This window comes from Lepisma saccharinum, chromosome 9 (genome assembly GCF_977018435.1).
Source record: "Lepisma saccharinum chromosome 9, izLepSacc3.1, whole genome shotgun sequence".
Classification (NCBI taxonomy): Eukaryota; Metazoa; Arthropoda; class Insecta; order Zygentoma; family Lepismatidae; genus Lepisma; species Lepisma saccharinum.
Genome location: NC_139237.1, coordinates 79,613,268 through 79,640,672, shown reverse-complemented (window position 1 = coordinate 79,640,672; position 27,405 = coordinate 79,613,268). Strand labels below are relative to the sequence as shown.

The 27,405-nt window shown below is 37.2% G+C and overlaps 2 protein-coding genes across 3 annotated transcripts in view; both read left to right on the top strand.

Moving 5' to 3' along the window:
• The window catches only part of LOC145992185 (carboxypeptidase D-like), a 66,335-nt gene extending 56,933 nt beyond the window's left edge, over positions 1-9,402 (top strand). The window contains exon 27 of one of the 2 annotated variants that reach the window (XM_083128505.1): positions 5,311-9,402. In XM_083128505.1, coding sequence (XP_082984631.1) covers positions 5,311-5,426 — 116 coding nt within the window. In that variant the 3' untranslated portion in view covers positions 5,427-9,402. The remainder of the gene's footprint in view (positions 1-5,310) is intronic. The other variant, XM_083128506.1, reaches the window with a different exon arrangement.
• A 2,197-nt stretch (positions 9,403-11,599) lies between these two features.
• On the top strand, positions 11,600-16,256 carry LOC145992758 (outer dynein arm-docking complex subunit 4-like). The gene is made up of 2 exons (XM_083129146.1): positions 11,600-11,721; positions 15,126-16,256. The coding sequence occupies exons 1-2, from the start codon at positions 11,658-11,660 to the stop codon at positions 16,067-16,069; spliced, it is 1,008 nt and encodes a 335-aa protein (XP_082985272.1). The 5' UTR covers positions 11,600-11,657; the 3' UTR covers positions 16,070-16,256.
• Positions 16,257-27,405: the final 11,149 nt, after the last annotated feature.

Genomic DNA, 27,405 nt, shown 5'->3' with positions numbered 1-27,405 from the left:
CAAACCTGCAACAAATAAACTTGGTTAGTTTTCCAACATATTGGCACCACTTTCACATCTCTACCTTGCATATAGCGGATACGAATAAAGTTTGTAATCAGGGAAAGACTTCTGGGACATAAAGCGCAGTATAATCCAGGTTCAAGAAATGGCTTTCTTAGTTGTAGGTTGTAAAGTTTTCGCTATGCTGATCAAAAGTGAATGACATCATACCTATTCAATGAGTCACCTGTTGCTATGTGGACCAAGAGGAGTTAAACTTTTATACATGGTTTTGCTCATTTTCTCTTTACTTTCTCTAAAAAAAAACAACTTCAAAATATATAATTTTTCCATGAATAACGTTTCATTTTTAAGAGGCACATTCAGGACCCTCAAACTATCATTAGTAGCACAGCACAAGATTTCTTTCATTAAGGTATTTACACACTCCATATATGTCAGATTATTTGGCCAGTAATACATTTTAATTATTATTTTTCTTTTTTCTTATCTTTTCTTTCATCCAAAGTACCACAAAAATGACATCGTTTCTTCATTATGTGATGAGCTTATTTCAACCGCATTGCACATTAGTGTCGCCATCTTGAATGGAATACTGTTGCCATATTCAGAATCTAGAATTCAAGCCTTACAATGATATATAACATGATAGGGTTCCTTAAACATGAAAAATGAATGCAAGTGTCACAAAATCATGGAATGACACAGTACAGTTTCATGTTGATGCTCCGAATTTCTCCATGCATAATGCACACCATGGTTTTTGTTGGCAACAATTTTGGAAAAAAGTGCACAGTATACATGAGTAAATACGGTATTAAGAAAGAACATAATGTTCCAAATAACCTAATAAAGGCTGATTCATAAGTCTGTGAAACTTACAACTGACAGTGGTAATTCTGATACTGATAAAAGGACAAACTTTTCAAGTCTTTTTGTACATGCCTCACAAATGCTCTATGTGTCCACCTTTGTTAATGCATCAGATATCAAACTGATCCTGCATTTCATCCCAACCCGTGTTATATCATGATGCATAGACAGCTTTCATCTTGGAATTTCTTGAATGCTTTCTTGATACTGTTGAAAACACTAGGAATGGCCACTAAATCCGGGTAACAGATATCCGGATTTCAAATTATCTGATATCCATTTTGGATGTGATGGATAGTATGGATGATCCGAATATCCAGATGGTATGGATTTGATGAAGGATTTATATACAGGGTGTATCATAAGTAATAGGGGTCATTCCACGTCAAATCATCCAGGCCATGTCACCCACCATCTCCGATTTTGATGAAATTCGGTATACTCATAGAACTTTTGATGCTAATTACAAAAATGACAACTTTTTTTAGATTGGTCAAGGGGTTCAGAAATTACGCGATTTTAAAAATCTCTGTGTACGCCACATGCGGCTCCACTTTGAATGACACGCATTAGGTTATAAATTATAGTATCTTCTCTCAGGTTTGCCGTAGAAACTTCAAGTTTGATTTCTTTTGCTCAGGATAGTGTACGCTTTCATTTAAATAAGGTTTCTGATCAGTGTATCAATAATCATGTATTTTATGTATAGTTTCATGTATTTTTTTAGAAAATAAATGACTAACTTCAAGAGCGAATTTCGTGCAGTGCCCCCCCTTCAATTTCACCCAAATTTTATATACAGGTAGCTGAGAGTGGGTACTAATGCTTGATCGAAAAATTCTGATGGGCGGTTCAGAGACAGGGTGATAAAAAAATCATATGCATTAAAAGTTAATCTTATTAAAAATGCTTATGTATTTAGCACAAAGTCTGAAGTACAATATGTTTTGAGGTATAATATTCAAAATTTCTGTTCACTATGTGTGAAGGTAAGCATAGGCGTAACCTGGTGGGGCAAAGGGAATCATTTTCCCTATCCAAAATGTATACATTAATTCAAACCTACAAATAATAATTGCAGTGGAACCCCGATTTCAAGTTCCTGGATTTTACATTTCCCTGCATTTTATATTCAATATTGGTGGTCCCAACATAGCAATTTTTTCCTCGGTTTTACATTTTCTCGCATTCTAAGTTCTTTCAGCTTGGTCCCCTGAACAACGTAAAATCGAAGTTCCACTCTATCTAAGTTAGTTTCAACTGTCTTCAATTTTTTTAAAAAATTATAATCATAGTCATTAGCATTCCCAAGCTTAGCAAATTTTCTTCGAGAACATTCTTCTTTTTGTGCATTTTATCTCAATATGGATTTTTTTTATACTCTTCACGGAGATACGTAATATGAAGTAAGAATTAATAATACACATTTGTGCTGATTGAAGTTTTTCCAAATGGAGCTTTTCTTGCCACATACCAGAGAAAATCTCCTTGTGATTGGGTGGTTGGAACACTTAGAAGACTTGTATAGACATCAACAGTATCAAGTAACGAGTTCAGCAATGAAGTACCAATTCCATAGAAATAGTATTAGAGGCATACATTTCTTATTGATCACGTAAAGTGAAATTATAACAACCCGCAGTACAATGTGTCAGTGATTGCAAAGTACTATACAACACACCAGGAAGATTAAGTATGCACTGTTTTGAACTTAGGATACAGGTTATTTACAGTGTTCGGTAAGTTACTTTTTACAAGTAACCAAGTTTCAGTTAGTTATTTAAAAAGTAACTCTGTTACAGTTACTGGTACTTTGAAAGTAACTGAGTTACTTTACAGTTACTGTGAAAGAAACTTACAGTTAATGATCATTGATTTGTGTAAAAATTACAAATTGTGTTTCTAGTACATAATCCGTATGTCTTCATATACCTATGCTGACCACGGTATTTTGAATATGGTGTCATTGATTCCACTTGCACCTATTTCTTTCTCCTCCAATCCAAGTTCAACAAAATCCAAAGATCCACTCACTCCTTCAACGATGACTGTTTTCTAGCTCGACAGTCCCCCTAAAACACTGAAGTTTTCACATACAAGTAGATAAGAATTGACATAAAGCGTGGATGAAGTTAGCATGCAACAAAGCATAGCTTACTTGACAGGCCAGCAATTCCAAGAAAATTTTTTTACGTAGCATCCAAGAAAGGTACAGATATATTTTTTTTACAGTTGGGAACAGAAAATGTGAACTATCTTTGGTGGAGAGAATCAAAGTTTTCAGTCCCATAAAAATAGTGTCAAAGATTATTTGCTAAATACATTTGAAAAATCACAATAATTACTCTTTTTTTTGTTTGTTCACAAAATATATTTAACTTGTAGGTTTTATTTAATCTATAAATTTTGGATATGGAAAATGATTCTCTTTGCCCCCACCAGGTTACGCCTATGCTTACCTTCACACATAGTGAACAGAAATTTTGAATGTTATACCTCAAAACATATTGTACTTCAGACTTTGTGCTAATACATAAGCATTTTTAATAAGATTAACTTTTAATGCAAATGATTTTTTTATCACCCTGTCTCTGAACCGCCCATCCCAATTTTTTGATCAAGTATTAGTACCCACTCTCAGCTACCTGTATATAAAATTTAGGTGAAATTGAAGGGGGGGCATTGCACGAAATTCGCTCTTGAAGTTAGTCATTTATTTTTCTAAAAAAATACATGAAAATATACATAAAATACATGATTATTGATACACTGATCAGAAACCTTATTTAAATGAAAGCGTACAATATCCTGAGCAAAAGAAATCAAACTTGAAGTTTCTACGGCAAACCTGAGAGAAGATACTATAATTTATAGCCTAATGCGTGTCATTCGAAGTGGAGCCGCATGTGGAGTACACAGAGATTTTTAAGAACGCGTAATTTCTGAACCCCTTGACCAATCTCAAAAAAGTTGTCATTTTTGTAATCAGCATCAAAAGTTCTATAAGTATACTCAATTTCATCAAAATCGGAGATGGTGGGTGACATTTTCACAAAATTCTGGATGATTTGACATGGAATGACCCATAGCGCAAACTGACACAGTTCAAAGTACACGATAATAGAAGCAAAAAAGTTTCAGTAAACATGGGGTCCTAGTTGGTAAAATGCTAATAATGTGTGGTTGGAAGCAGTCACTGATCGCATTTTGTAAACACAAGAGTGCTTTACTCCTTGCGCGTTCCGAGGTTTGCTTCTTGTGTACAAAATAGAACATTTCTGAGAGGTGGCGTTGTAATCAAACAGGATGGATACAATCACTACACATTCTAATCGTACTGTGGGAGTCACATCAGTTGTGCTGTACTGCGTAATGAAAATGGAACCTTACAGCAGTATGCAGATATGCATTTCATGTATGGTTTGGCTAACAGCAATGCAGGGGAGGCTGCATGCTTGTACCAAGAAAAATACCCTGCTCGAAGGCACTCCCAGAGTCGCACATTTACAGGGGTATATCAGCGCCTCGGAGAACATTATTTTTATTATTATTACTGTATTATTAGCATTTTACCAACATGGACGACATTTACAAACAATGAAGTCAGTGGCGGCTTGTAAGCACACATTCACAATTATCTCGAAAATGGCTCATTTGCAGACCCATGTTTACTGAGACTTTTTTGCTTCTATTATCGTGTACTTTCAACTGTGTCAGTTTACGCAGTTACTAATGATACACCCTGTATATTCCATACAGTGAAATTCGAACATGACGAATAATAAATATGTGGATAGCCCATAAAACAGATAAACGATAAAACTGTCTGGATAATGCATACATACAGATCTCCAGACATTTAGGATAATCTGAATATGCAGATATTGGATATCCAGATATTTGAAATCCGAATAGAAAATTATCCTATTTCCGGATAAAATTTTATCGTTTCTGTAGTTAAATCTGAGAAGATTCTTGCCTATTTCATCACACAAAACCATGTTCTCATGTTTACTTAGCACCACATTAACTGTGGTAGATTATTTTGCATCTATAAAAAGTGGTTATGCGAACCTTTAAGATGAACTTAGATACCACATTTAATATACTACCTTCTGTGGCAGAGTGGTTAGCACAGCATGCTACGATGCCAGGGGTCCCAGGTTCGAATCCTTCCTGGGCTGGGCATTGGTGTACTTTGTGAGCATCCCTTCATCTATTTCACCATATCATCATTCATCCTCATCTTTGCGATTAGCCAAAAGTTGCAGAAATGCGAAGTTATCCATTGCACAGTTTGTCTGTGGTGAATTTCTAAAATGTTTCATGAAATTGTGAATCACGGTGTGCAATGCCTTTGCTAAAAAGTTAGGTTAGTTCTATCTATAATGCACTATTTCATGAATATACAAATTTTAAATTTCATCTTTACAGGTGAACTTGACAATCCGACACCTTACCATGATGATGAAGAAACATCTTCAGAGGAAGATGACGTGGAAATATTAATTCGCAATAACAGAGAATGGAGGAAGATTGAACAAGATTGAAAATAAGTAAGAGGCTTGTAATTTATATAAACAACGCAAAAAGTTTGGCAACATTACAACACAGGCTGTTTGCTTAAGAGTGCCTTCGAGCTTAGATGTACAGAAACTAATGTATATTTTAATAGTGAATATCTATTTTTAGACTAGTGACATTGTGATGACTTTTTTAGACAGAAAGAAGCCTATTTTTGTATTTCTGCATGTGTTTTTGTCTTTGTAAATTATCCAACAGGTGGTAAAAATGAACTTTTTTTTTGTAATTTTATAATATTGAACAGTAAGTTTTGGTTTGAGAAATGAAGGAAGAAACTATTTGTTAGGCTTCAAGTAATAAGTATTTATATGTATCGAAACTCATAAGTGGTTCAACATAAATACTTATCATCTGTGTATATATTGTGATGGTCATATGTTCCATTATGTAATTATTAATACATCTTTTGCGCAGTTTATAAGTCAGCATAATAAATGCATGTAAAAACTATTGACTGCAATAGGTTATTGCCTGTGAACATTGGTACAATACTTTACTACCTGATTTCTAATATAAAAAAAAACTACATTTGCAACTTATTTATTTATGTAACTGTGCTGTTTTGAACTTTACAAAACAAGTATAATATTTTAGTTTCTGTTGCAGGTGTACTTGTGAAAAATAAGATTGTTTTTAGATTTTCAGAACTCATTATTATTCCAGAAATTGCTCTACTGATAACAAGAGAGGTATTACACAACCTTTTTTAATTCATTGTGTATAGTATGTGTATTAGGGATGGGACCGATTAATCGGTACTCTATCAATATCGGCTAATATAGGCATATCGGTTTATCGGTAAAATTACCGATTATTTTACCGTTCCGATATATCGATAAATATCTGATAGTTTAGTGCAAAATTCGTCCATTTTGTTGTAATTTTTATGGATAATCTCCATGCCCTTCTTTCTAAAAAAGTAAATGTCTAAATATTCAACTTCTTTTGCACTGCGGTCACCACGAAACACACATTTATTAAAGAGATCAATGAACATTTCAAGTTCTTCAAGGACCATTTCTAATTTTATATCAGATATCGGTATCGGCCCATCCCTCATGTATATAAATGAATTACTGAAGAACTTATTTTTTTTACATATGTAAATGAGTAAAATTTATGTTCCTGCAGCTGTGACGTAACATATATATATAACTTTTATGAAATATACTGATGTTTTCAAGTTATTCATAAGTTAACACTTTAAACAAAGTGAAATTCATGTTTATCTTGCAATGTATTCAGACAACAAGATAATTTAATATGTACTGCCTATTTAACGTTGATTGGAACAAGATTTGTTTATTTCTGAACTTGATCAAAGTATTTCCTAATTACAGATTAGTGTTTGCAATGCAAATTGCTTGAGCAAATCAGTAAAGTTCAAGATGTGTTTTTATCAAGTATTGTGTGATTAGAATCTTCATTGTTAAACAGGATAAGGGACTTATTTCTTGTTCATGAAAAGTCCATTAGTATAACACATTGTAAGAAATTAGCTAAATTTTTAGATTTTAAACAGTGTCGTGAACTATCTTCGTTGATTTTTCATAATATATACATATAAAAATGTCTAGATTTTTTAAATTTGATTTTGTTCACAAGAATGGGACCAGTATAAAAATGTGTGTAGGTTAAAATTTTGTCCAAAGCACAGATTTGCAAAAGTGCATCTTTTTGTAAATAATAGTATCTTATATCTATCTTAATATTACACTTGGCAGCTTGTAATTCAAACAGTGAAACTGCTAATACTAAAATCAGCATTGCTTATAAAGTGTTATTATGTGTTTGTGTGTATAGAAGCATGTGTGTGTGTGTTCTCAAGGTTCAGTTAGTTAACACGAGTTGGGAATACTGTAGGTATTTTCTATGTTGCCAGTTCATGCACTAAATAACTCTTCTGGCACAGGTAAATTCCACTTTCTTTGAAAGTGGGTCTTGTCAAACGAAGTCCACAGTAGTGTCGGCTACAACATTAATATAGTAATGGACTTGGTGATGTAGAAAAACTCAATTCTTGTTGAGAAAAGAGTGATTCCATAATTTAAGAAAAATGATAATAGTGCTAGTCTTCCATATTTGTGTAGTGCACAAAGCTTCCAAGTAAACTGCAAAATTAAACTTTAAAATAATGAAAATCTATAGATTACATTTTTATGCACTGCAAATCCTTTCTTGGCAATTCACAGAGTTTTCACCAAAGCAAATATTCTTACTTAATATTATTAATGCATTTGTATAAATGTTAATTTCAGTGTTTGTCCTGGCGAAAACACTGCATAAACTGATATGAAGAACAGAAATAAGTGTGTTTATTAACTTAATATATTCAACGAGTAATGTGCATAATTGAGAATTATTGTTTCAATGTGGAAAGTGTAGCTTCATTATGAACTCATATATATGGCAAAGATTTTGTTAAGTTTTTATATTTTGAATACCTTGCTAGTGAATTTATTATTATTTTTCCAAAATCCTAAAGAAATTATTGCCAAAACAATGGGAATGGAAAAAGAAATATTGCGTACAGAAGAAGAGCACAATGTGAAAATTGAAACTTAAACAACACAAGGAAGCAGGTTTTTTTAAACTTAGTATTGTGCTGTGATTCAAATAAAATTATTTTAGTAAATTGACTTAGCTGAGGTAAAGGTAGAATGGATCTTATTATCATTTTTAAGTCTTTTTAAGGTGTTTATTGTTCTGTATGCTACCAAATTTTAGAGTTATTTGTAATAGTGTTATATGTGGTTTTTTTTTTTTTTTGCTAGTAAGTACATTGAAGACGGATGCTTGTTTAATAATACAATACGGTATACACTATGGCATTGTTGTAACTTTTAAATAATTCAAGTGCATTTTACTGGTAAGTAAGAAAAGGATATGTTTTACTTATATCCCTGTAGTTGTCTCCAAAACTCAATTTTTATGATTTCCTTGAATTTTTGTGTGTGTATCTTGAAAGGTGATAGCAATCGTGATTCCAAAATTTTTACTACTTTTTAAATATTTTTTTACATCAATAATAATGTATTATTTTGTGTATCCCTTTAGTACAAATACATAGTTTAGTTTTCTTAATTCTTATATCTTCAGTATCTGCTCAATAAGCTCCATAATATGCTCACATCACAACTGATCACGACTGCAATAATATGATCCCATTTATGTTTGAATATGGTGCCTTACCATTGTTACTATCTGTACTCCAGCATGTCTTGGTGTGTCAAGTGTTGAAATACTGTGAAGAATATGTTTTGTGTAGGGCTGTGCCTATACCTGTTTGAACCAATACAATGCCATCCAACTCTCATGTTTGTGATTGGCATAATTTGTAACTAAGATTTCACCTCATAACGTTATTTGCTCTTGAAACAGGTATGTGCAGTATGTCAAAATATCAATCATATTAATGAATTTTTTCCATTAAAGAAATCAATTCTTATCAACATTTATTATAAGATGAATGTGCAGTGAACAATTTTGCAAAGGCTTAAATGCAAATGTTGCATTATAATTGGTGCACTTATCCATTATTAATGTTTATTAACAAATCAGATTTGCAAATAAAGTAAGTACATATGTTTAGGAACAAGTAGCTACAATGTGTGGTTAAGTATGATAGAAATGGGAAGCATCTAGCTGTTTCTCGTTTGTATGTACATCATATTTTATCTTTGATTTCACAATAAATTATTGTAGTCTAGTCAGAGTTCAAGTTGGTGATGTGAAGGTTCACACAATGTTTACATGTAACTTTTTAAATATATATTTCTGAGGAAAGATAAATGTAAAACGTTTTGTGTACAGTAAGTTTTTGCACCAATGTGAAATCTCCTTTTGATTTTATTATAAGCTGTTATGAGATGATCTGTTCTAATGTTTTATTGTCTTCTAAAGTTATGTATTTGAAAACTTATTAAAGCGAAATTTTTGTGAGATTTAATTGTTTCCCTTTGTGTTTAAAAAATTGCTCGACCACATTGTATTTATTATCATTACTTACACTACTGTTGTTATACGGGATGTCCATAAAAGTTGTTTACAACTTCACACCTCAAAAAGAAAAATTGTGATTTACCTACAAAAGCAGCAACTCAAAGTTTTTTTCTGTTTTTCCATCAAGACAGTGATCACCACATTGGGCCAGGATTGTGAGAAATGTCCTGAACACAAATTTTCCAGCTTGGATCAGTAGAGGTGGTCGAATTCTAGGTCTCCTGATATAACACCCTTCAAACTCGTGTGATTAATTTTGATGCTTTAGAGACCAGAATAACCAATGCTGGTGCCTGTTCACAGGGTCATTGTACAACAAGTATGGATAGAGTTGAAATATCATTTAGACGTTGTATGAGCAACCAAAGTTCCATATGTCAATTACAGTTCTTTTTATTAAAATGTGAAATTGTAAACAACATTTGTAGACACCATTTATACCCTTATTGGTATTCAGTGAATCCAGTTTTTCAGGGTTCTGCTGATGCAACATTTATTTGGTAGGTATATGTCTTTGTCTTCAGTGTTAATTTTTCTACCCTCCCGTGGATTCACCATGGCAGAATGTTAACATTACAAAGTCTATTACAAAATGTTTACCCAACATGATGCTACTTGGTTATAACAACATTGTACTTTCGTTGTTGAGTAATTTAATGTTTCTAAATGTTTGGACCGAATTATGGGTCTCTTGTGAACTTTCAGTATGTTTTGCACCAAATTTCTTCTTTGAGATCTAATTTATGTGCTCCACTTACTTAGCTTGTAGTTTTCATAGCATTTGCTATTCAATACTATACTACATGCACTAGATGATACTCATTACATACTAGTCACAGCACAAGAATATACGTATTCTAGCCATAAATACATTCACACACTATTTTATGAATAAGTTAATTTTGTTTTTTAGGGTGGCCCTTCTTGCAGACATTACCCTCTAGCACTGACCAGTCCATGGGATTGAGATCAGGGGTAGCAGATGGCCAATCAGCAGTGGAGATGAAATTGGGTACATTAACCTGCAGCCACCGTTGTCATCCTCACCTTATGAGCTGGGGCATAATCTTGCTGGAAGCTCCAGAGTTCATTGTTAAACATGGTTTGGTTCACAGGAAGGTCCAGCACACTTTCCACATACTCTTTAGCACTGCTTTTTAAGCTTCTTTTTTTTTTCTTTTTACAAAGAAGCAGCCTGGTGGAACCCTCATAGCATGACTGAGGAGGGGTGGTGGCCCCTCTGAATTTTGGTAACTCTCTCACGAACTTCTCATGAGCTTGAAGCATATACTCAAGTCATTTTGGCACCTTTAGGATCAGATGTACAGTCCAAGCCAAAAGATTGAGACTGTGTTCATGGCAAGACTAAACTCTGTACCAGCTAACTGTAGACCAGGCAAACGAGAACAAGTCTCTGCACAAGTAGTGACGTGAGACGGCTCCACCAATGAACAGTGAGAGAAACAGGATTGTGTAATGGGCGACGGGAGTTACTCAATTTCCTCCTACCAAACTTTTGAAATGAATAATATCGAACGCACATGGCAAACGGACCGTATTTTTGTCTCCAGGTCCGTACAATTGGTTTAAGAATTTCTTAGGGAAATATTAGGAATAAAACTGCAATAGCAAATTTTGACAAGCCATGCATTTAGCGTACAGACTAAGGTCTGGACCGTACGTCCGTACATGCCATGAAATTTCCATACATGTATGGTCAGGACCATACTGTTAGTGATATGCTGCGCTTTCACCACTCAATTTTCCTCCTCCTCCTCTGCTGATATTTGCGGCCCTGCTCTACAGTTAGCTAGGACAGGGTATAGGTACTTCTTTAATATGTATACATGTAATAAACATTCATTTGCACTGGGGTTATCATTTCCAAAGACCATGTGCAAAGGTACAAACTTTTGTTTATTTTGGATTCAGCAGCTTTTCAGCCTATTTTTGGTCCATGGATTTTCTCTTTTTTTTCAGTGCTTAAGCCAAGGGGGAGAAGAAAATGAATATATATTATTGTTTTCAGCTACCGTAGCAACTGCTGTGCTCATTGTCTAATATTTAGATCAATAATAGTAACAATAGCTATTGTTGAAATATTAACACTTAACCTTGTTCCAAAGAAACACGTTGATTCTGAAAATTCTTCAAGTGGTTATTTTTTTTCTCTGCTGTCATTTTTATTTACCACCATGCAGCATTTGCCTCAGGTTGAAAAGGGCCGTAGCAAATCAGCTGATCACGTGCTATTCGAAAGTAAGGCATTGCACATAAACGTGAAAACTCATATTTATTTTAAAATAGGAATTGTAGCTTTCCTGATTCGAACAGGCGTTCTTGGGTTACCAGCTAGGTTAAATCAATGTTAGCTTCCAACTTTTCAAGTGCATACATTGCTCTTATCTTCAGGGAGCAATCATGATGATGTCATATTTATTTAATAAATGTAAACCACACACAAAAATTTCTACAGCTGGTGACTTTTTATTATTATTTATCCAAGTTTCAGACTTGCTACTGTAGGTGGGTTATTTAATACTCCTCTCTTCCTCAGTTATGCTAAATTGTCATTAATTTTTATATATACAGCGTGAGCACAAAAACACTCCCTGGTTTTGAAATGGTATAACTTTAATACCAAAAGTAGTATTCTACAGAAATGTTCACAGTAGTTGTAAAAATTCATAAAGTTTTTGTGGTGTTCATTGGAATTACAAATGCTCAATGTGCACGCCACCGGTTACGCGGGAAACATCGAGACGATAATCCAGCTCCAACCACACCTTCTCAAGCGTATCCGGTGTGATGAAGTTGACAGCTGTACTGATGCGTTCCTCAAGATGATTCAAGGTTGTGGGTAGTGGAGGTACATAGACCTGGTCCTTCACGAACCCCCAAAGAAAAAAGTCACAAACTATCATGTCCGGTGATCGTGGGAGCCACTTGCATAGATTTTGATCATTGGGTCCAGCTTGTTCTATCCAACGGTGTGAGAGGTTGTCATTCAGAAAGCTGCGTACAGATTGATGCCAGTGTGGGGCCGCTCCATCTTGTTGTAGAATGTAGTCACCTCTCTCTGCAGCAAGTTGAGGAATTAACCAGTCACGTAGCATTGATAAGTAGCTTTCACCTGTGATTGTTGGCTCCTCAAATAAGAACGGACCGTACACTCGACGCTCTGACACTGCACAAAAAACATTCACCTTGGGTGAGTCACGTTCCATATCAAGAGTGGCATGCGGATGCTCGCTTACCCAGATCCTAACATTATGCCTGTTCACTTTTCCACTCAAGTGGAAGGTCGCCTCATCACTAAAAATGATCTTTGTCAGAAAGGTTTCATCATCCTCCATTAAAGTGTGGATAGTCTCGCAAAACTCACGTCGCTTTACCTTGTCTTGTGGATATAACTTTTGAACCAATTGCAGCCGGTACGGGTGAAAACACAAACGCTTCCGTAAAATCTTGCTTACGGTAGTGTGTGGCACCTGCAACTGCCTGCTGGCTTGACGTGTTGTTTTTCTGGGACTGCGTACAAAGGCTTCTCGCACACGCTCCACAATTTCCTCAGAGATGGACGGTCGGCCAGTATGTTCTTTTCTTTGATCACAAATGCATCGTCTCTCAACGAATGTTTTATGCCACTGCAGAATGGATTTGTGTGTAGGTGGATCAACATTAAACTTCCGTTTAAATGCACGCTGCACTCTCACAACACTGCTTTTTTTGGCAAATTCTAACACGCACCAGCTTCTTTACTGTGGAGTGAACGCCATTTTCAATGTTACTGCCCTCTAGCTACCGAATTCACAACTACCGATTCTGAAAAGGAAGATAAAATATTTTGAGTTAACTGAGCTTTGGATATCAATTTTATCAAAATATTCAAGTAACTATTAATTTTATGACATCTTGAAACCAGAGAGTGTTTTTGTGCTCACTCTGTATAATATTTCCATAAATAATCTGCAAATGAGTGCACAGTTCTTTTGTTCTATCATTAGTTTGTGAATAAAAATATATAATTCATACCTGTTGGTTTTGCAAGATAATTGTCTAATATAGGGTCTCCCAAACTTTTTCTTTTCCAAGTGCCCTTAGTGTTTCAAGATTTTTCCACAGCAGCCAAGTAAGACTGTAGGCCTATCTAACACTTGGAATGCTCAGTTAGTGAGGTTAGGTTCCTTGCCTTAAGTTAAAAAAATAAACACAAATTTCAAATTCAGAAACATTTTATGTGTAAAAATTACTAAATAAGCACATATTTGGATTGATGTGATGGTCCGATTCTAAAGCCACGTGTAGACTAACAAGTAAGTGTCATTTCAGTGAAAATATTGGAACATATCGCGGCACCGCTATAAGCAATCCAAGGCATCGCAGCGCACACTTTGGGAACCACTGGTCTATACGAATCTTCCATTGCTGGAGACAGTGGTGGAAATCATTTTCTGAAACCATGTTCTAGACCTCCATCGCTTTTGTTTTCACACATTCTACGGTCTTAAATCTGGTTCCTTTCAGTGCTGATTTGATCTTTGGGAATAAAAAAAAAACACACGGAGCAAGATCCAGCGAATAGGGTGAATGTTCTAACACTGGGATCCCATACTTGGCCAATAAAGTCTTGACTGACAATGCCGTCCGGGCTGAAACATTGTCCTGATGAAGAATCCATGACTTGCTTTTCCACAAATCAGGTCGTCGTCTTCTTAATTGCCCATGAAGGTTCGTCAGCATCATAATGAAATATTGTTGGTTGACAGTTTGACCTTCGGATACACAATTATAATCAATTCACCGACATTTGCAATGTTTGATTCAGTTTTTGACATGCAAGACCGTCCAGGATGCTTGTCGTTCGCAATCACTTCTCGTCCCTCTCTAAACCTTTGAAACCACTCAAATACTTGAGTGCATGATAAACACCACATCTCCATACACTTCCTTCAACAAACCATAAGTTCTGTGGCGGATTTTCCAAGTTTGATAAGAAACATCAGATTGATACGCTGTTCCACTTTCACACTTAATTTTTTTTTCCGACTGAGCACAGATGTATGGTTCAGTTCGTCCACAAACTACAGAGGAACTGAGGGCCACACACCCTGGGCAATCACACAGCCGGTAGGCAAGATGATATGTTATACACCCATGCACCGCTTATCCGCTTATCCTTGACGTGCTTGCCGTTTGTCGACAGCAACATCAATCCGTTTTTTTTCTAGCCACACCTCGTATATTTCTAGTTGAAGGATTATAGATGTTACTAAAAGACTTGTCATTTTATGCTGTCAGCTCTTAGTATTGGTAAATCTTATATTGACAATAATCGAGTGTCTTTTCAATAATGTCATGATATCATCACTCGGTCTCGTCAATATTACCCAAAAGTGGCAGAAATGCGATGCTAAATAACAAGAATCAAATTATTTCTGAAATCTGATAGTGAAACTTACAACTATGTTTCATACAGCTGACAGATCATTGATTAATTTTACCACCTTGTATTCAAGGATCACATGTCAGAAGGTCTGGGTCCTGTTTTAAGCTGTAAGCTCAAATTGTAGTGTTTTGGTAGCAATTGTCAAATTAATTGTTTTGTCATGCTATCCCTATGCAGTGAACAAGATTCAACAGAGAATTATTTTTCTCTTCAGATGAAAATAGTTCCAGCGATGTCAAGGATGTTCTTCAACTGATGCAAGAGCGAATACACCCCACAAGAAAGGAAAATACTGCAGTTTTGCCTGTACCATCCGTAAGAAAAGTCAAGAGTCAACCAGTGAAGGATTCCTCTCTTCGAGCATACTTTGATTACTACCGTAGAAAGAGGGAAGCCCAGAAGCAGCCCAAGAATGCCGAATGGAACTATTTGCCTAGCGTGGCTGGTATGAAGCCAGCGTCCAATGCACAAAATTCGCTGGTAACTCCAAAAAAAGAAGTGGACGAGATTATGCGTTTGATGAAAAAGGAAGCAGAAGGTGAATGGTCGCACAATGTGCTCAATCATGGGGAGAGAGCACTGTTACTGATAAAAAAGTCTGAAGAGTTCTTTCCTGATATGTCACAGTATCTTGCACAAATCTACAGCTTGATGGCTAGAGCATATGAAATCCAAGAAGATTACGACTCGATGCGGATGTATTGCACCAAGCTCGCAAATCTCGCCACAGAATCTGGCAGCTTGGGTATTCACGCGAAGCTTCGGATCAGCGTTGGTAGGTGGCATGCTTGTCAGGAAGACTACCAGAAGGCCATTGACATTTGGCTCTCCATCTTGCCGTACGTTAAAGATCAAGAAGAAAAAGCATGGCTGCTGCTTGGTATTGCACAGAGTTATTTCCGAACTGGAGAACTGACAAAAGCCAATGATTATGCTTACAGATCGCTGAAAGAAGCCAAACATCAGAATTCTCTATTATGCTGCGTGAAGGTGTGCATGCTCATTGCACAGACTGAAACTCGCCTGGACGAATGGCCAAAAGCCAAATCCATGCTCGAGGCTGCAGAAAAGTATGCTGGGAAACTTGGGCATGTGGCAACTTCAAATTCCGTTCGGAAACTCAAGGCTCAACTGGAGAAAGTCTGGATTGATGATTAATTTGACTCTCACGATTGTTTCAGCTGTCAGAAAGTTTTATATTGTCATGTCTAAATCTTATACAGTTATTGAATGAAGAAACTTTATTTTTATAAATATATATTTTCGTATCTGTTTTACATAATTCGTTTATATTTGTAAACAGTGTGATATTTGAATAATTTCCAGTGGAAAAATTTCCAGAAACTTGTTTCAAAGCTTAGGGATTTTATATATCTAGTCTGCCCAGAGAGGGAAAGTTCCCCCTCCTCCCCCCCAAATAAAAAGGACATATTATTCGGTGTTATTTTTCCCAAAATTTGCGTTTTCATTTTAGCACACTTTCTACCAAATATATCTAAAATTATACCTTCAATGTATTTTTAAAGGAGTATTTTAAATTGTTCATGGCAGTTTCATACAGAGTGTCCCACTCATAAGGGGCCCCGGAAAAAGTGTTATAAAAATCTTAATAAAAGAGGATATGAAACCAAATTTGTACATGACATACCTTTATGGTTGAGAAATGAAGGTACATTACAAGAAGTGCAGGAAATGACCTCCCCCCACCTGTATACACAGTTCAACACGGTGCTGCATGTTCGTGAATGTTGCTGCCAGAGTATTCAGCGTGACTGCCTGGATTTCACGATGGATGTTCTCACATAACTCGTCGATGGTGCGTGGTTTGTTCTTGTACACACTACCTTTAAGGTGACCCCACAGAAAAAAGTCAGGGGGGTTAAGTCAGGTGACCTTGGGGCCATAATCCTTTCGAAATCACTCGGTCAGGGAAAAATGATTCCACCGCAGCCATACTCGCATCAGACGTGTGGCATGTTGCCCCATCCAGCCAAGTGTCAGTTCCTCGTCATCCAACTGGTTCACAAAGTCATGAAACAATACCTGGTACACATCACTGTTGACAGTAGTGTCAAAAAAAATGCCCGATGATGCGCCGCTGTGATAATGCACAGAACACACCCACCTTCTGTGAATGAAGGGGTTCCTCAATGATTGCATGCTGGTTGTCACTACTCCATAAACGTGTGTTTTGTGAGTTCACGTATCCTGACAAGTGGAACCACGCTTCATCCCTGGCCTTTCAGCAACGAGTTACGTGAGAACATTCACGAACATGCAGTGCGCTGTTGAACTGTGTGTACAGGTGGGGGGGAGGTCACTTCTAGCACTTCTTGTAATGTACCTTCATTTCTTAACCATAAAGGTGTCATGTACAAATTTGGTTTCGCACATCGCGCTCCGACGCCAAGGGTCCCGGGTTCGAATCCCGGTCAGGCTTGGTTGTTTGTGAATGTCCATTCATCAATTTCATCATTTCATCACTCATCCCCATCTTCGCAAATTAGCCAAGAGGCACAAAACGCGAAATAAAATAAACAATCAAATCAAATAAAAAAAATTGGTTTCATATCCTCTTTTATTAAGATTTTTATAACACTTTTTCCAGAGCCCCTTATGAGTGTGACACCCTGTATAATGTAAGCGAGTTTTGAGCAAGTTATTTTCCATTATTTCTTGTACGTTAAATACCGATGTAGCTCCTATGTGATGGTAGTACGCATAGGCGTGCGCAGACCCTCTGATTAGCGGGGGGGGGGGGGGCAAAGTCTTGATGAAAGTTAAGTCGGGAAAGAAAAACCTCATTTTTTCTCACTATACATTATATATATGATCTAATGTAGCAATATAGAGGCACCATAATGAATAAATAAATTGTCTCTGAAATGTGCTGCGCTCCATTTCCTCCAAACAAGTGAGGAAGAAAATTTTTAGATCCAAATGTTTGCAAACTGAAAGCACAAAAAATTTCATGATCCACCATGTCATTCTTTTACAATTTTTCATTTCGGCCCCCAGGACCAACTCCCGCCGCCCACGGCTCTGAACTTGAAAAAAAAAAAAAAAGCAAATATTGCGAGCGAAGGGATCAAGAAAATTTTACGAAATGTATTTTTATTTGTACAAAATTTGATATCAATGGAAGACAATTGCCCCTATGTGCCCCCTACAGGTGCTCTTGGCCATCTGGAAGGAATAATGCAAGAAAGACGTGAAAACAAATTTCATCTTGATTATATTTTTGTTCTGCTACTCTTAGATTCTACTAGCCTTGCTTTATGTTACCTCAATGTTTGCCCCCCTAGAATTGATTTCCGTCCAAGGTTGTGGAAGGACAATAGTAGTATAATATCGTTTTATAATGGGGATAAGATTCCTCTATACTAAATTTCTAGCTGAAAGTATGGAAGGTGGGGGACAAGAATGGCCACACCTCCTCGTTAGAAATCGAATGCCAACCTAAAAGTATATATTTCACACGTATAATTTGATTTCAGTCATAGTAATTTACATTAATGTGATAATTTCAAATTCAAGTGGTGTTTTTTGAGGGGGCAACACTATATTGCCCCCCCCCCCCGTGCGCACGCCTATGGTAGTACACACTCTTACCTCCACAAAAATGGCACCACTTTTCTCGCTAGTGAAAAACCTCTCGTATGCAACAAACAATGTTACGACTCCCGTGTGACGGTAAGTGCCCACTCGATCCCCGCCAGAGCCCCTACCACTTCGCTCAGTAATGCGAAACGTGTTTCGCTCGACAAATGCCGATGTTACGGCTCCAGAGTGACGGTCGGTGCTCACTCGATCTCCGCCAAAATCTCACCACTTCGTTCGGTGACGTAAAGAGTTTCTTGCGTTGCAAATACCGATGTTACAGCTCCCGTGTGACAATAATGATGACAGACGGGTGGACGGATGTCCAATTTGGCAAGTCCCCCCCCCCCCATAGGCACAATTAGCAAGAAATTAGTTTTTACCCTAAGTACGAGTATGTTCCACATATTTGATACAAACAGGGTCAGGAAGTGTAGATATTTCAGCAAAAAATTCACTATCACCATCATTTCTACACATCAAGAGCAAAAAATTACACGAAACCAGGCTGGCTCGGTAACTCAGTTGGTAGAGCAATGATATATATGCCAGGGAGGGATCCAGTTTCGAGCCTACATTTTTTCGCTGAAATTTTTACATGTTCCTCCTTGCCTCCCCATTGTTTGTTATCTATACTTATGCCAGGAAAGTATCTTCATGGAAATTAAATATGAATAACAAAACGAAATTGTGACCAGCCAGGATTATTTTTTAAAGAAGGGGGCGGGCAAGCATCGTTCGGCAAAATATTTGTTTTTCTTAATACAATTAAAAAATAATTGCAACGATCCTGTGAGATCGTTCCAATGTTGCACATTTGTCTTATCTCGCTACAATTGTTAGGAATCTTGTATGTTATCTCTTCGCTTTATAATTTCACTGCAAAAGCTGGAGATTCTCTTCTCTAGACTTCAGAAAGTTTATTCACAGGGTAGCTTCTTTATCTGTACCTTCGGGGTGCAAGGGGTGATTCTTTCACGTAATACACCCAATTGTCAAACTCACTTCCACGTAGTACACCCTGGACTGCTTTTTGCAGACTAACGAGTCTCTGGCGACTGACCCTATGGCCAGTATAACTAATTCTGTATGTTGTCCTTATGTGTGCTGAGTGCCCCTTTACAGCCTCAGCTTTTATTCGGTCAGAATATTTTTAAGATTTTAGTTATGCGACACTATAGTTTTGTTATGTGTTATCGTAAGGGGCTGGACTCCGCATAACGTAACGGGTTCAAAATAGCCTAAGTGCTAACGCACCCAAAATTTTAAATTTTAAATTCAATCAAATTATTTGTACCTTCGTTGCCCCTGTTGAGACCTCACATTTATACAGAAATCTGTGATTTTGATGTCATTATGCAAATCCCTTCCGCATCTGCGTCAAAGGTTAACAGTTCCCAAGTTTGGAACGAAGGGGCGTTTTAGTGTTTCGACCGGGGAGTGGAACGTACGGTAGGCACTATGATTGAATATTGTACATCTTTTCTTGTGTAATATAAATATCTGTATCCATGGTCGTCCGGAAGGGGGGCCGTGCTCCCCCCACCTCGCCTGGAAAATGAAAGTCAACCAAAAAATATGTATTTCACACATATAATTTCATTTTAGCCACAATAATATGTGTTAATTATTGCATGAACACCATAAATTCAAATTTAAGCAATGTTTTTTAGGGAACAACACTATTTTGGGGCAAAACTTGGCTTCGTTTGCCCCTCCCTGGAAAAATACCTTCCTTGCCCCTCCCTGGAAAAAATCCTGCGGACGTCCATGTCTGTATCATCAAACGTAGTATGGAGTGTATAGTAAGGGATGATTTCAGTAGCAGCCAATTAACACCTCAAGTGATATTTTAAAATGCTATAGAAAAATATAGTATTTGTGTGATATTTCTAAACTTTATGTAACTTAATGGCCCCCTCCCCCACACACATAATTTACCTTCATTTAACACTGTTAAACTTTTGAAAAATGGACTTGATATACAAAGCCCTCCCTGGAGATCAATTCTGGCTACGGGCCTGCGTGCGACATAATGGGTATGTAGATTAAATTACTTATTATTAGGGCTAGGAGTTTTATGACCTAAATATCACCAAAATATGCAAAATAAAATATGCTCTTACCATGACATAAAATTGTACAAAATATGCAGTATAATTTGAAAAATATGCCCTTATAACTGGACTGTTTCAAACAACAGTATCTAAATGCTGAGATATTTTCACATACGTACTATTTTTAGTTCACTTTATGGTCGCTGAGTTGCAATCCACAATTAATACTTTCTGTACATTTTCAAATAAAAGTGAAAACGATTTTGCTGCAGTAAAAAAAAAAAGACTCGAGTGAGCATGGAAGTAAAAACGAATCCCATTCGAAAATGACTATATTTCTTGAGAAGCGAAAATATGCTGAATATGACAGAAATCCATCAAAATATGCTCTATCACGCAGAAATTGCTAAATATGCTAATTTATGCTCTTAAAAGCCCCTTAATTTAATTAGTTTCTTCATAATATGAATTTCAATATGTTTAGGGAACACGCAACCCTTACCAAAAAAAAAAAATATATGCCAAGTCATGAAAATCTTAGTCCTACTTATTATCAAGGTCAAGGGCAGAGGCAGACGACTCAGGCTTATTTCTGATGCCCGGGCTTGTACGATACAACCTGATACATCTTCTAAGTCCACAGACAGTAAACAAGAGCGGTCCTTTCCATTCAGTGCTCGCCTCATAGAATTTCGAGTTCGTGTGCTATTGTTGACCCATACATCGATTGTTTTGTGTTTAAACGACACTGCCTGTTGAATTTCTGGGCTATACAAATTTCAGGAACACAGAACTTTGCCGCGCCCCTACACCTTACCCCGTTCTGCACTGCGGGGTTTGCCGCTACGCCACTGGTCCTCACCACTTTAAAATGAATTGTTTTTGAATGGTAGTTAGTTTTATAAATAGAAGATAATCGAGACTGGGACGATAATACTGTGCACTGTAAACAAACTAGGTACGTATCATGCTTTAATTATTATTCTTGTTATTGGTATTACTGAGATGAAACTAAGGTTCTGTCCGAAAGGTACAAAGTACATACTTGAAGTATGGTCTTAACGGAAGTGACGTCACTTAGTACAGTTCGAAAGCGTCAGCACGAGGAATCGAGACCACAGGGCTACAGCTCCTTGAATGAATAACGTAGTGTGGAAAACGGCACAGTTCTGCGCGCTCTGGCTGGTTCCACTCGAAAATGGTCCGCTAGAGGCGCTGGTGTTGAACCCGGAGCTTGGTATTCATCTGCTTATAATGGAAGTAAATGGAATTTTCGCTGCAACGTCTGATTCTTTTACATGAAGCATTTCTATGAATGTGACAATTGCTATGATATTTGGTACAGTGGTCGCGAAGATATTAACGAACATTCTAGACAGTCGACCACGTCCTGTTATCCTCATACTTTTGTTAATAATACGGGAGAAAAAATACGCGTGGAATGCTCTTGGCAACTAAATTTTTGTGTATGAATTACGTTCATTATTATTGTCATCATCATCATTTCTTTTAAAGATATACACACTGAAGCATTTGTATTGTGGATATTTACTGTCTCTTTTCTTCCGCTTTAAACTAATCGCGGCGATGATGATAATGATGATTCCATGAAACGACAAGGGGAACCCCACAAAACTTTCTTAGTGCCATCGACATGAGTGTAAGGAAACTTTCAAACCAATGGGACAAGCGACACGGGATGTTCACACTGTCACACTAGTGACACACACTTCCAGACTGTAAAATAGCATTCATTGCACATGAGGGTCCAAACAGCAAACGACATGTTCATATGGCGTATTCGCGTGCTACTTGTTACTTCGGTCGGTAAGCTCCTTAAAGGAAGGGTGCTCAGACCGAAGCGACACGCTACGGGCGGGGGGGGGGAGTTCCCAACTAAGTGACAAGCGACATGGTGCCTTCAGTCTATTAGCAAGCGTTGCTTGCGAACAACAGATAGGCGACACGATAAACAGCAAATTACAACAACAGATCTAGGCAACACGATAAGCCACACGTGTCGCTTTGTCGCTTCTGCGTCGCTCAAACTGGGCCATTTCCTCAATAGCTTGCAATATGTTGCCGTGGTTTGTTGTTCGCGCATACGCGATGCAATGAGTGTCCTGCTTTAGTGAAATTGCGCACCCAAGCGACAAGCGGCACGCGACACTTATCGCTTGAGGATTTCACCAACCGAACGCTAGCCTGTGCTTCCCGTCATGACACTACGATGTGAAATGTTGCTCTTGATTGGCTCCTTTCCAAGCAACATGTGTCGCTTCGGTATGAAAGTTGCCTTGGACCGAATGACCCGTGTCGCTTTGGTGTGAAATCCTCGTATCGTTTGTCGCGTGTCGCTTTGGTGTAAAATCTCCTTGAGGAAACGGTGCAGTCAGAGCTTGTGTTCGAAAGGCTGCATTGATTACGGACTGCTCGCTTCCAAGCGACACTTGTGGTTTGTCGCATCGGCATAAAATATCTCTCAGGATACTATTTATATTCTAATAACATAGAAAAATAAAACTCTAGTACACAATCCAACATCTGACGTCCGGAATCACTTCGCGATGTTTCTTCTTGTGTTACGCATGCTATTTATTTATTCATTTTATTTTACTTTTCATTCCAAATTAATGCCGTTTTGTGACTGCAAATCACTCCACAAATATAACTGTTTCCATCAATTCACGTGCCGCCTTTCAAGACAAAAAAAACTACATAATATATTCCAAAAACTAACAAAACCGCATTACTTTCATAAGAAAATTAGCACCGACATTGATCGCACTGCCATCTATGTTTCTCATCCGTCTAGGGAACCAGTTTCTTGGGTCGTTTTCCACACTACATTATTTCAAGGCGCTATAACAGGGCAGAGCACACGAAGGTGGAGGCTCGGTCACGTGACAAGTGGACTTGTTCATTTGTTTGAAATCGCGGAGGTAGAAAGCCAGCAAGTTGTTTGTTACAGTTTTTCTAATGTGTGGAAATGTATGTATTAGAGCATTTACAAAAACTGTGTGATTTCTGTAGTGAAAAACAAGTGTTTAAAACGTGGAAAACCTACGTGCCCTCGGTTATATCTACTGATTGTATTTGGCGCTGCAGTCGAAGTGCAGTTCGAAAGATCTTCACTTCCAGTCCACGACTTCAAGACCGCACTGCGAGCAGTGTTGCCATAATATGAGGGCACAATTTCCCTTTTTGAACTAATTTTTCCCTTCACCTAAAAATATCAAATAATAATAATAACAATAATAAAAAACTTGTAGCAGCAGCAGTAGTATTTACGTTGGTCAATTTCGAATAAATAAAATATATTAAACAAATTTTTCACATAGGCCTACATGTCAGCTTCATCGCTTTTTTGCCAGATGTCCCAGATTTGAATCCTGGTCAGCAACCATTAAATCGTTAATCCTCATCGTTACTATTATCTGAAGATGCATAAAAGCGACGTACGTACAATAAACTTAACACAAATAGATACAGGCTTATATTCAAAGGGTCAGAATGAGAAGGAACAGAAAAAAATTAAAAAGATTAAAATGTGGATATGAAATTGGAAATTAACATAAAACTGTAATTGTGTAGAGTCAGTTGTCTTAAAATTTCCCTGAAATTGTGGTATTTTTCATCAAAATTCCATTTTCCCTTTTGACTAAAAATTCTGTCCGAATCTCCCCGCAAAAGGGGAATTTCCCTTCATGTGGCAACACTGACTGCGAAACAATTCTCGAAGTATGCACGCTTCAAGTATGGTCTTGCACCTTTCGAACACGACCTTGGTTACGCAGGGGGAGGGGGTGTACTTGAATATAAGGGGTGCGGAAGCAGGCTGCAGCAACCAATTGACGCCGCCTGTGAGATTACCAAGCACGAATTATGAGTATGACCTTGTTACACGTTGGTGTGACGAAGGTCACAGTGAATAAGCGTAAAAAGATCCTGTCTTTCTTTCTTGTCGAGCACAGCTTACATAAAAGCTGGCAACTTCCTGTCGCTACTTTTATCATGCGTTTATGCTATGCGTCAGCTTCGCTCGAATTGCTTCCCCCCCTCTTCCACAAAAATGTGTGTTAAGTGTCTGGAAAAAATGGGGTAGGTAACAGCAGTGTGCACTGAGGAAATGCGGAGCTTGTGAGTAGTGGTATTTACGGTAGGGACAGTGCCACTTACAAGTGTAGAAAAGGCGAGGCTATTTGATTGAACAATCAGATTTGCTTACACTTAAAACAATGCCAAGATGGGGCCTGTACCCCAATTCTTCAGGTGTGATATGCTCTGATTTTTAAGAAATTCTGAATTTCTAGTGTAGAAAAGGCGAGGGCTCAACAGATAGATTTACCCATACTTAAGACAATGGCAAGAGGGGCTTATACCCTAATTTTTCAGGTGTGGAGGTTTGGGTTTAAGTCCTCATAAAATATGAAGCCTCCCCTGATGGCAAAATGATAATATTGTTGTCTTGTAAACAAAAGGCTCGGGGTTCGAGTCCTGATAAAATATTTAAGATTGAAATACATGTGGCAAAATAATATGTCCACAAGTGAGATTTTGAGAATAATTACTGCTAGTTGATAGCCCCCAAATCTGAAACCCTGGTAAAAAAATGTTTTACAACAATATATTGTACAAAAACTGAATTTCTCAATTTTCTTATTTTCTCATGTTTTATAACCACTTGCTCAATACAATAGAAGAATAGTGGGTAGGCATAATTAATTGCCTCCATGTCCTGCCGGCACGCAAGAGATAAAATCTACACGCTAGAAGGGAGCATTAATGATTTTTCTGTACGATTCACTGAAGGGGCCATTAATCTTTCTGTGCGACAGGGGGAAAAAGTGTAACATGTCTGCAACATGTAAAAGTGTAACAAAGATTATTGAGATAAAAATACATATTTTCACACAGTGGCAATGAACTGACCCCCTTCATGCTAAAAGCAATTCTATTCTGATAATATGAGCCTAGGCAAAGACTTAGAAAATATTATGGCAGTTCAAAATCCAATTTTGTCTGTATTAAGGTCTCAGAACCCAGTAAAATGTGGGCATATTCCATATTGAGAAGTGTTAATAGTGTTGCATTGTAATCAGGGGCTTTGGGTTCGAGTCCTGATATAAGATTGAAATATATACAACTGCCCATACATAAGATATTAACTGCTAGCTGATATACAGTTGAGGTTTGTGTGTTGTTGTACAACAGGATAATAGAGCAAATATCTTCTAGAATTGCTCTGTGACCCTCTCATTTCTTACATCATAAACATATGATTTTTCACCTATGAGAATAACACTACATATGGTGTCATCGGGTAATGCCTCGTGGAATTCACAGATAATTTTAATGTTTGTCCTGTCATTCACCACAACTTGTTTTCTTTTTGAAGTGTTGATGACAAACATGGGTCTCTGTGTTTTGAATTCATCTGGTGTGTAATACATGTCAGTATTGCCTGTAGTGACCCTCTTGAAAGCCGAAAATGCCTCATATAATTTGAGGAAATCATCCTTGGACATGTCTAAATTATAATTTTCTCTAGGAAAAACCTCATTTCTGCCATTTTTAAGATATATGTTCTTGATGTTGCAGCTATCAAATTTACTTGAATTTTTTTCCTGATTATTGTGTCTCCCAGTCTGAAACAATACCACTACAAAATCCGGCATGTCATATTGTATGCTGGAGAATGAATTTGTAGCATCAAACTCATAATAGGTACCAGATGCGGGCTTCTGTACAGATTGATATGTATAAAATTGCAGAGGAATGTGTGGATTTTTTAGGATATCAGCTTTGTATTTAAGAGCATAGCCGGCTTCATACTCAACAACAGGGATTCTTAACTCCATAGTCTGAATAATGCACTTGCCCTCATCAGGTAGGGTATTGGGCAGAGCTTCCCCTGTGGGGTTTATCGCACTGTACCTCATCAAAGCATTATTATCATTTGCAGCTCTTCTAAATGTAATTCTTAACCCACCCTTCCACATAATTTCTTTGTAATCCGAGAAGAATCCTGGCAACAGGCGCATGGGGAACAGCACTGTGTGGTTTTTAGATAATATCTTATCACCAGCTTCAAATCCACCTATTTTGTAGTATGAAGCCTCTGTTTTGGATAATTTTAATGTGGCCAAAGCTGTGGAGGTAATGCCGGGATAATCTATTCTGTTTATAACAACACCATGCTTTCTGATCTCAATTTCAGAGAAAAAATGCGGCACAAAATTGTCTACCAATCTTATATTTGAATTTGCCGGATAATCTGTTCCATCGAGCTTTACAACATCAAATTTGATGTATAGATCTGCTCTGTGAGGGTGTATAAATCCGTCCCCTACATCAAGATCAACCTCTATTTCTGTGTTGGGTTGATTTAAATTTGCAAATGTCCTCCTGTTTGGAGGGAATGATTGTAGCTCATAACTCTCAATATTTTCCATTGTATGTATTTTTATTTAAATATTAATCTCTATGATAGCAGTTGTTGTGGCTCCAGCAAAATCAACTAATTCTTCTTTTTCATTAGTGACCATCAATTCAATATAATCTATTCTATTATGACACACAGGAAAATATAATGTTGGGGATGGATTGTAGATGATTGGCTCCATGAATTCGGAATTAGGTTTGAATGTTGCAATGATGCCGGTTTGTTTGTGAGTGCCTATGCCATTTGATTTGGTGATCATACCCTCAGCCACATTACAGTGAATATTCAGAGTCTCTATGGCTAAGAATTTAGGTATATTCATAGCAGTGTGTTTGATGGCCGCTTCAAGTTTTGTGTTGTTCTCAAAGCCTAACAGCTCTCCTATAGTACCC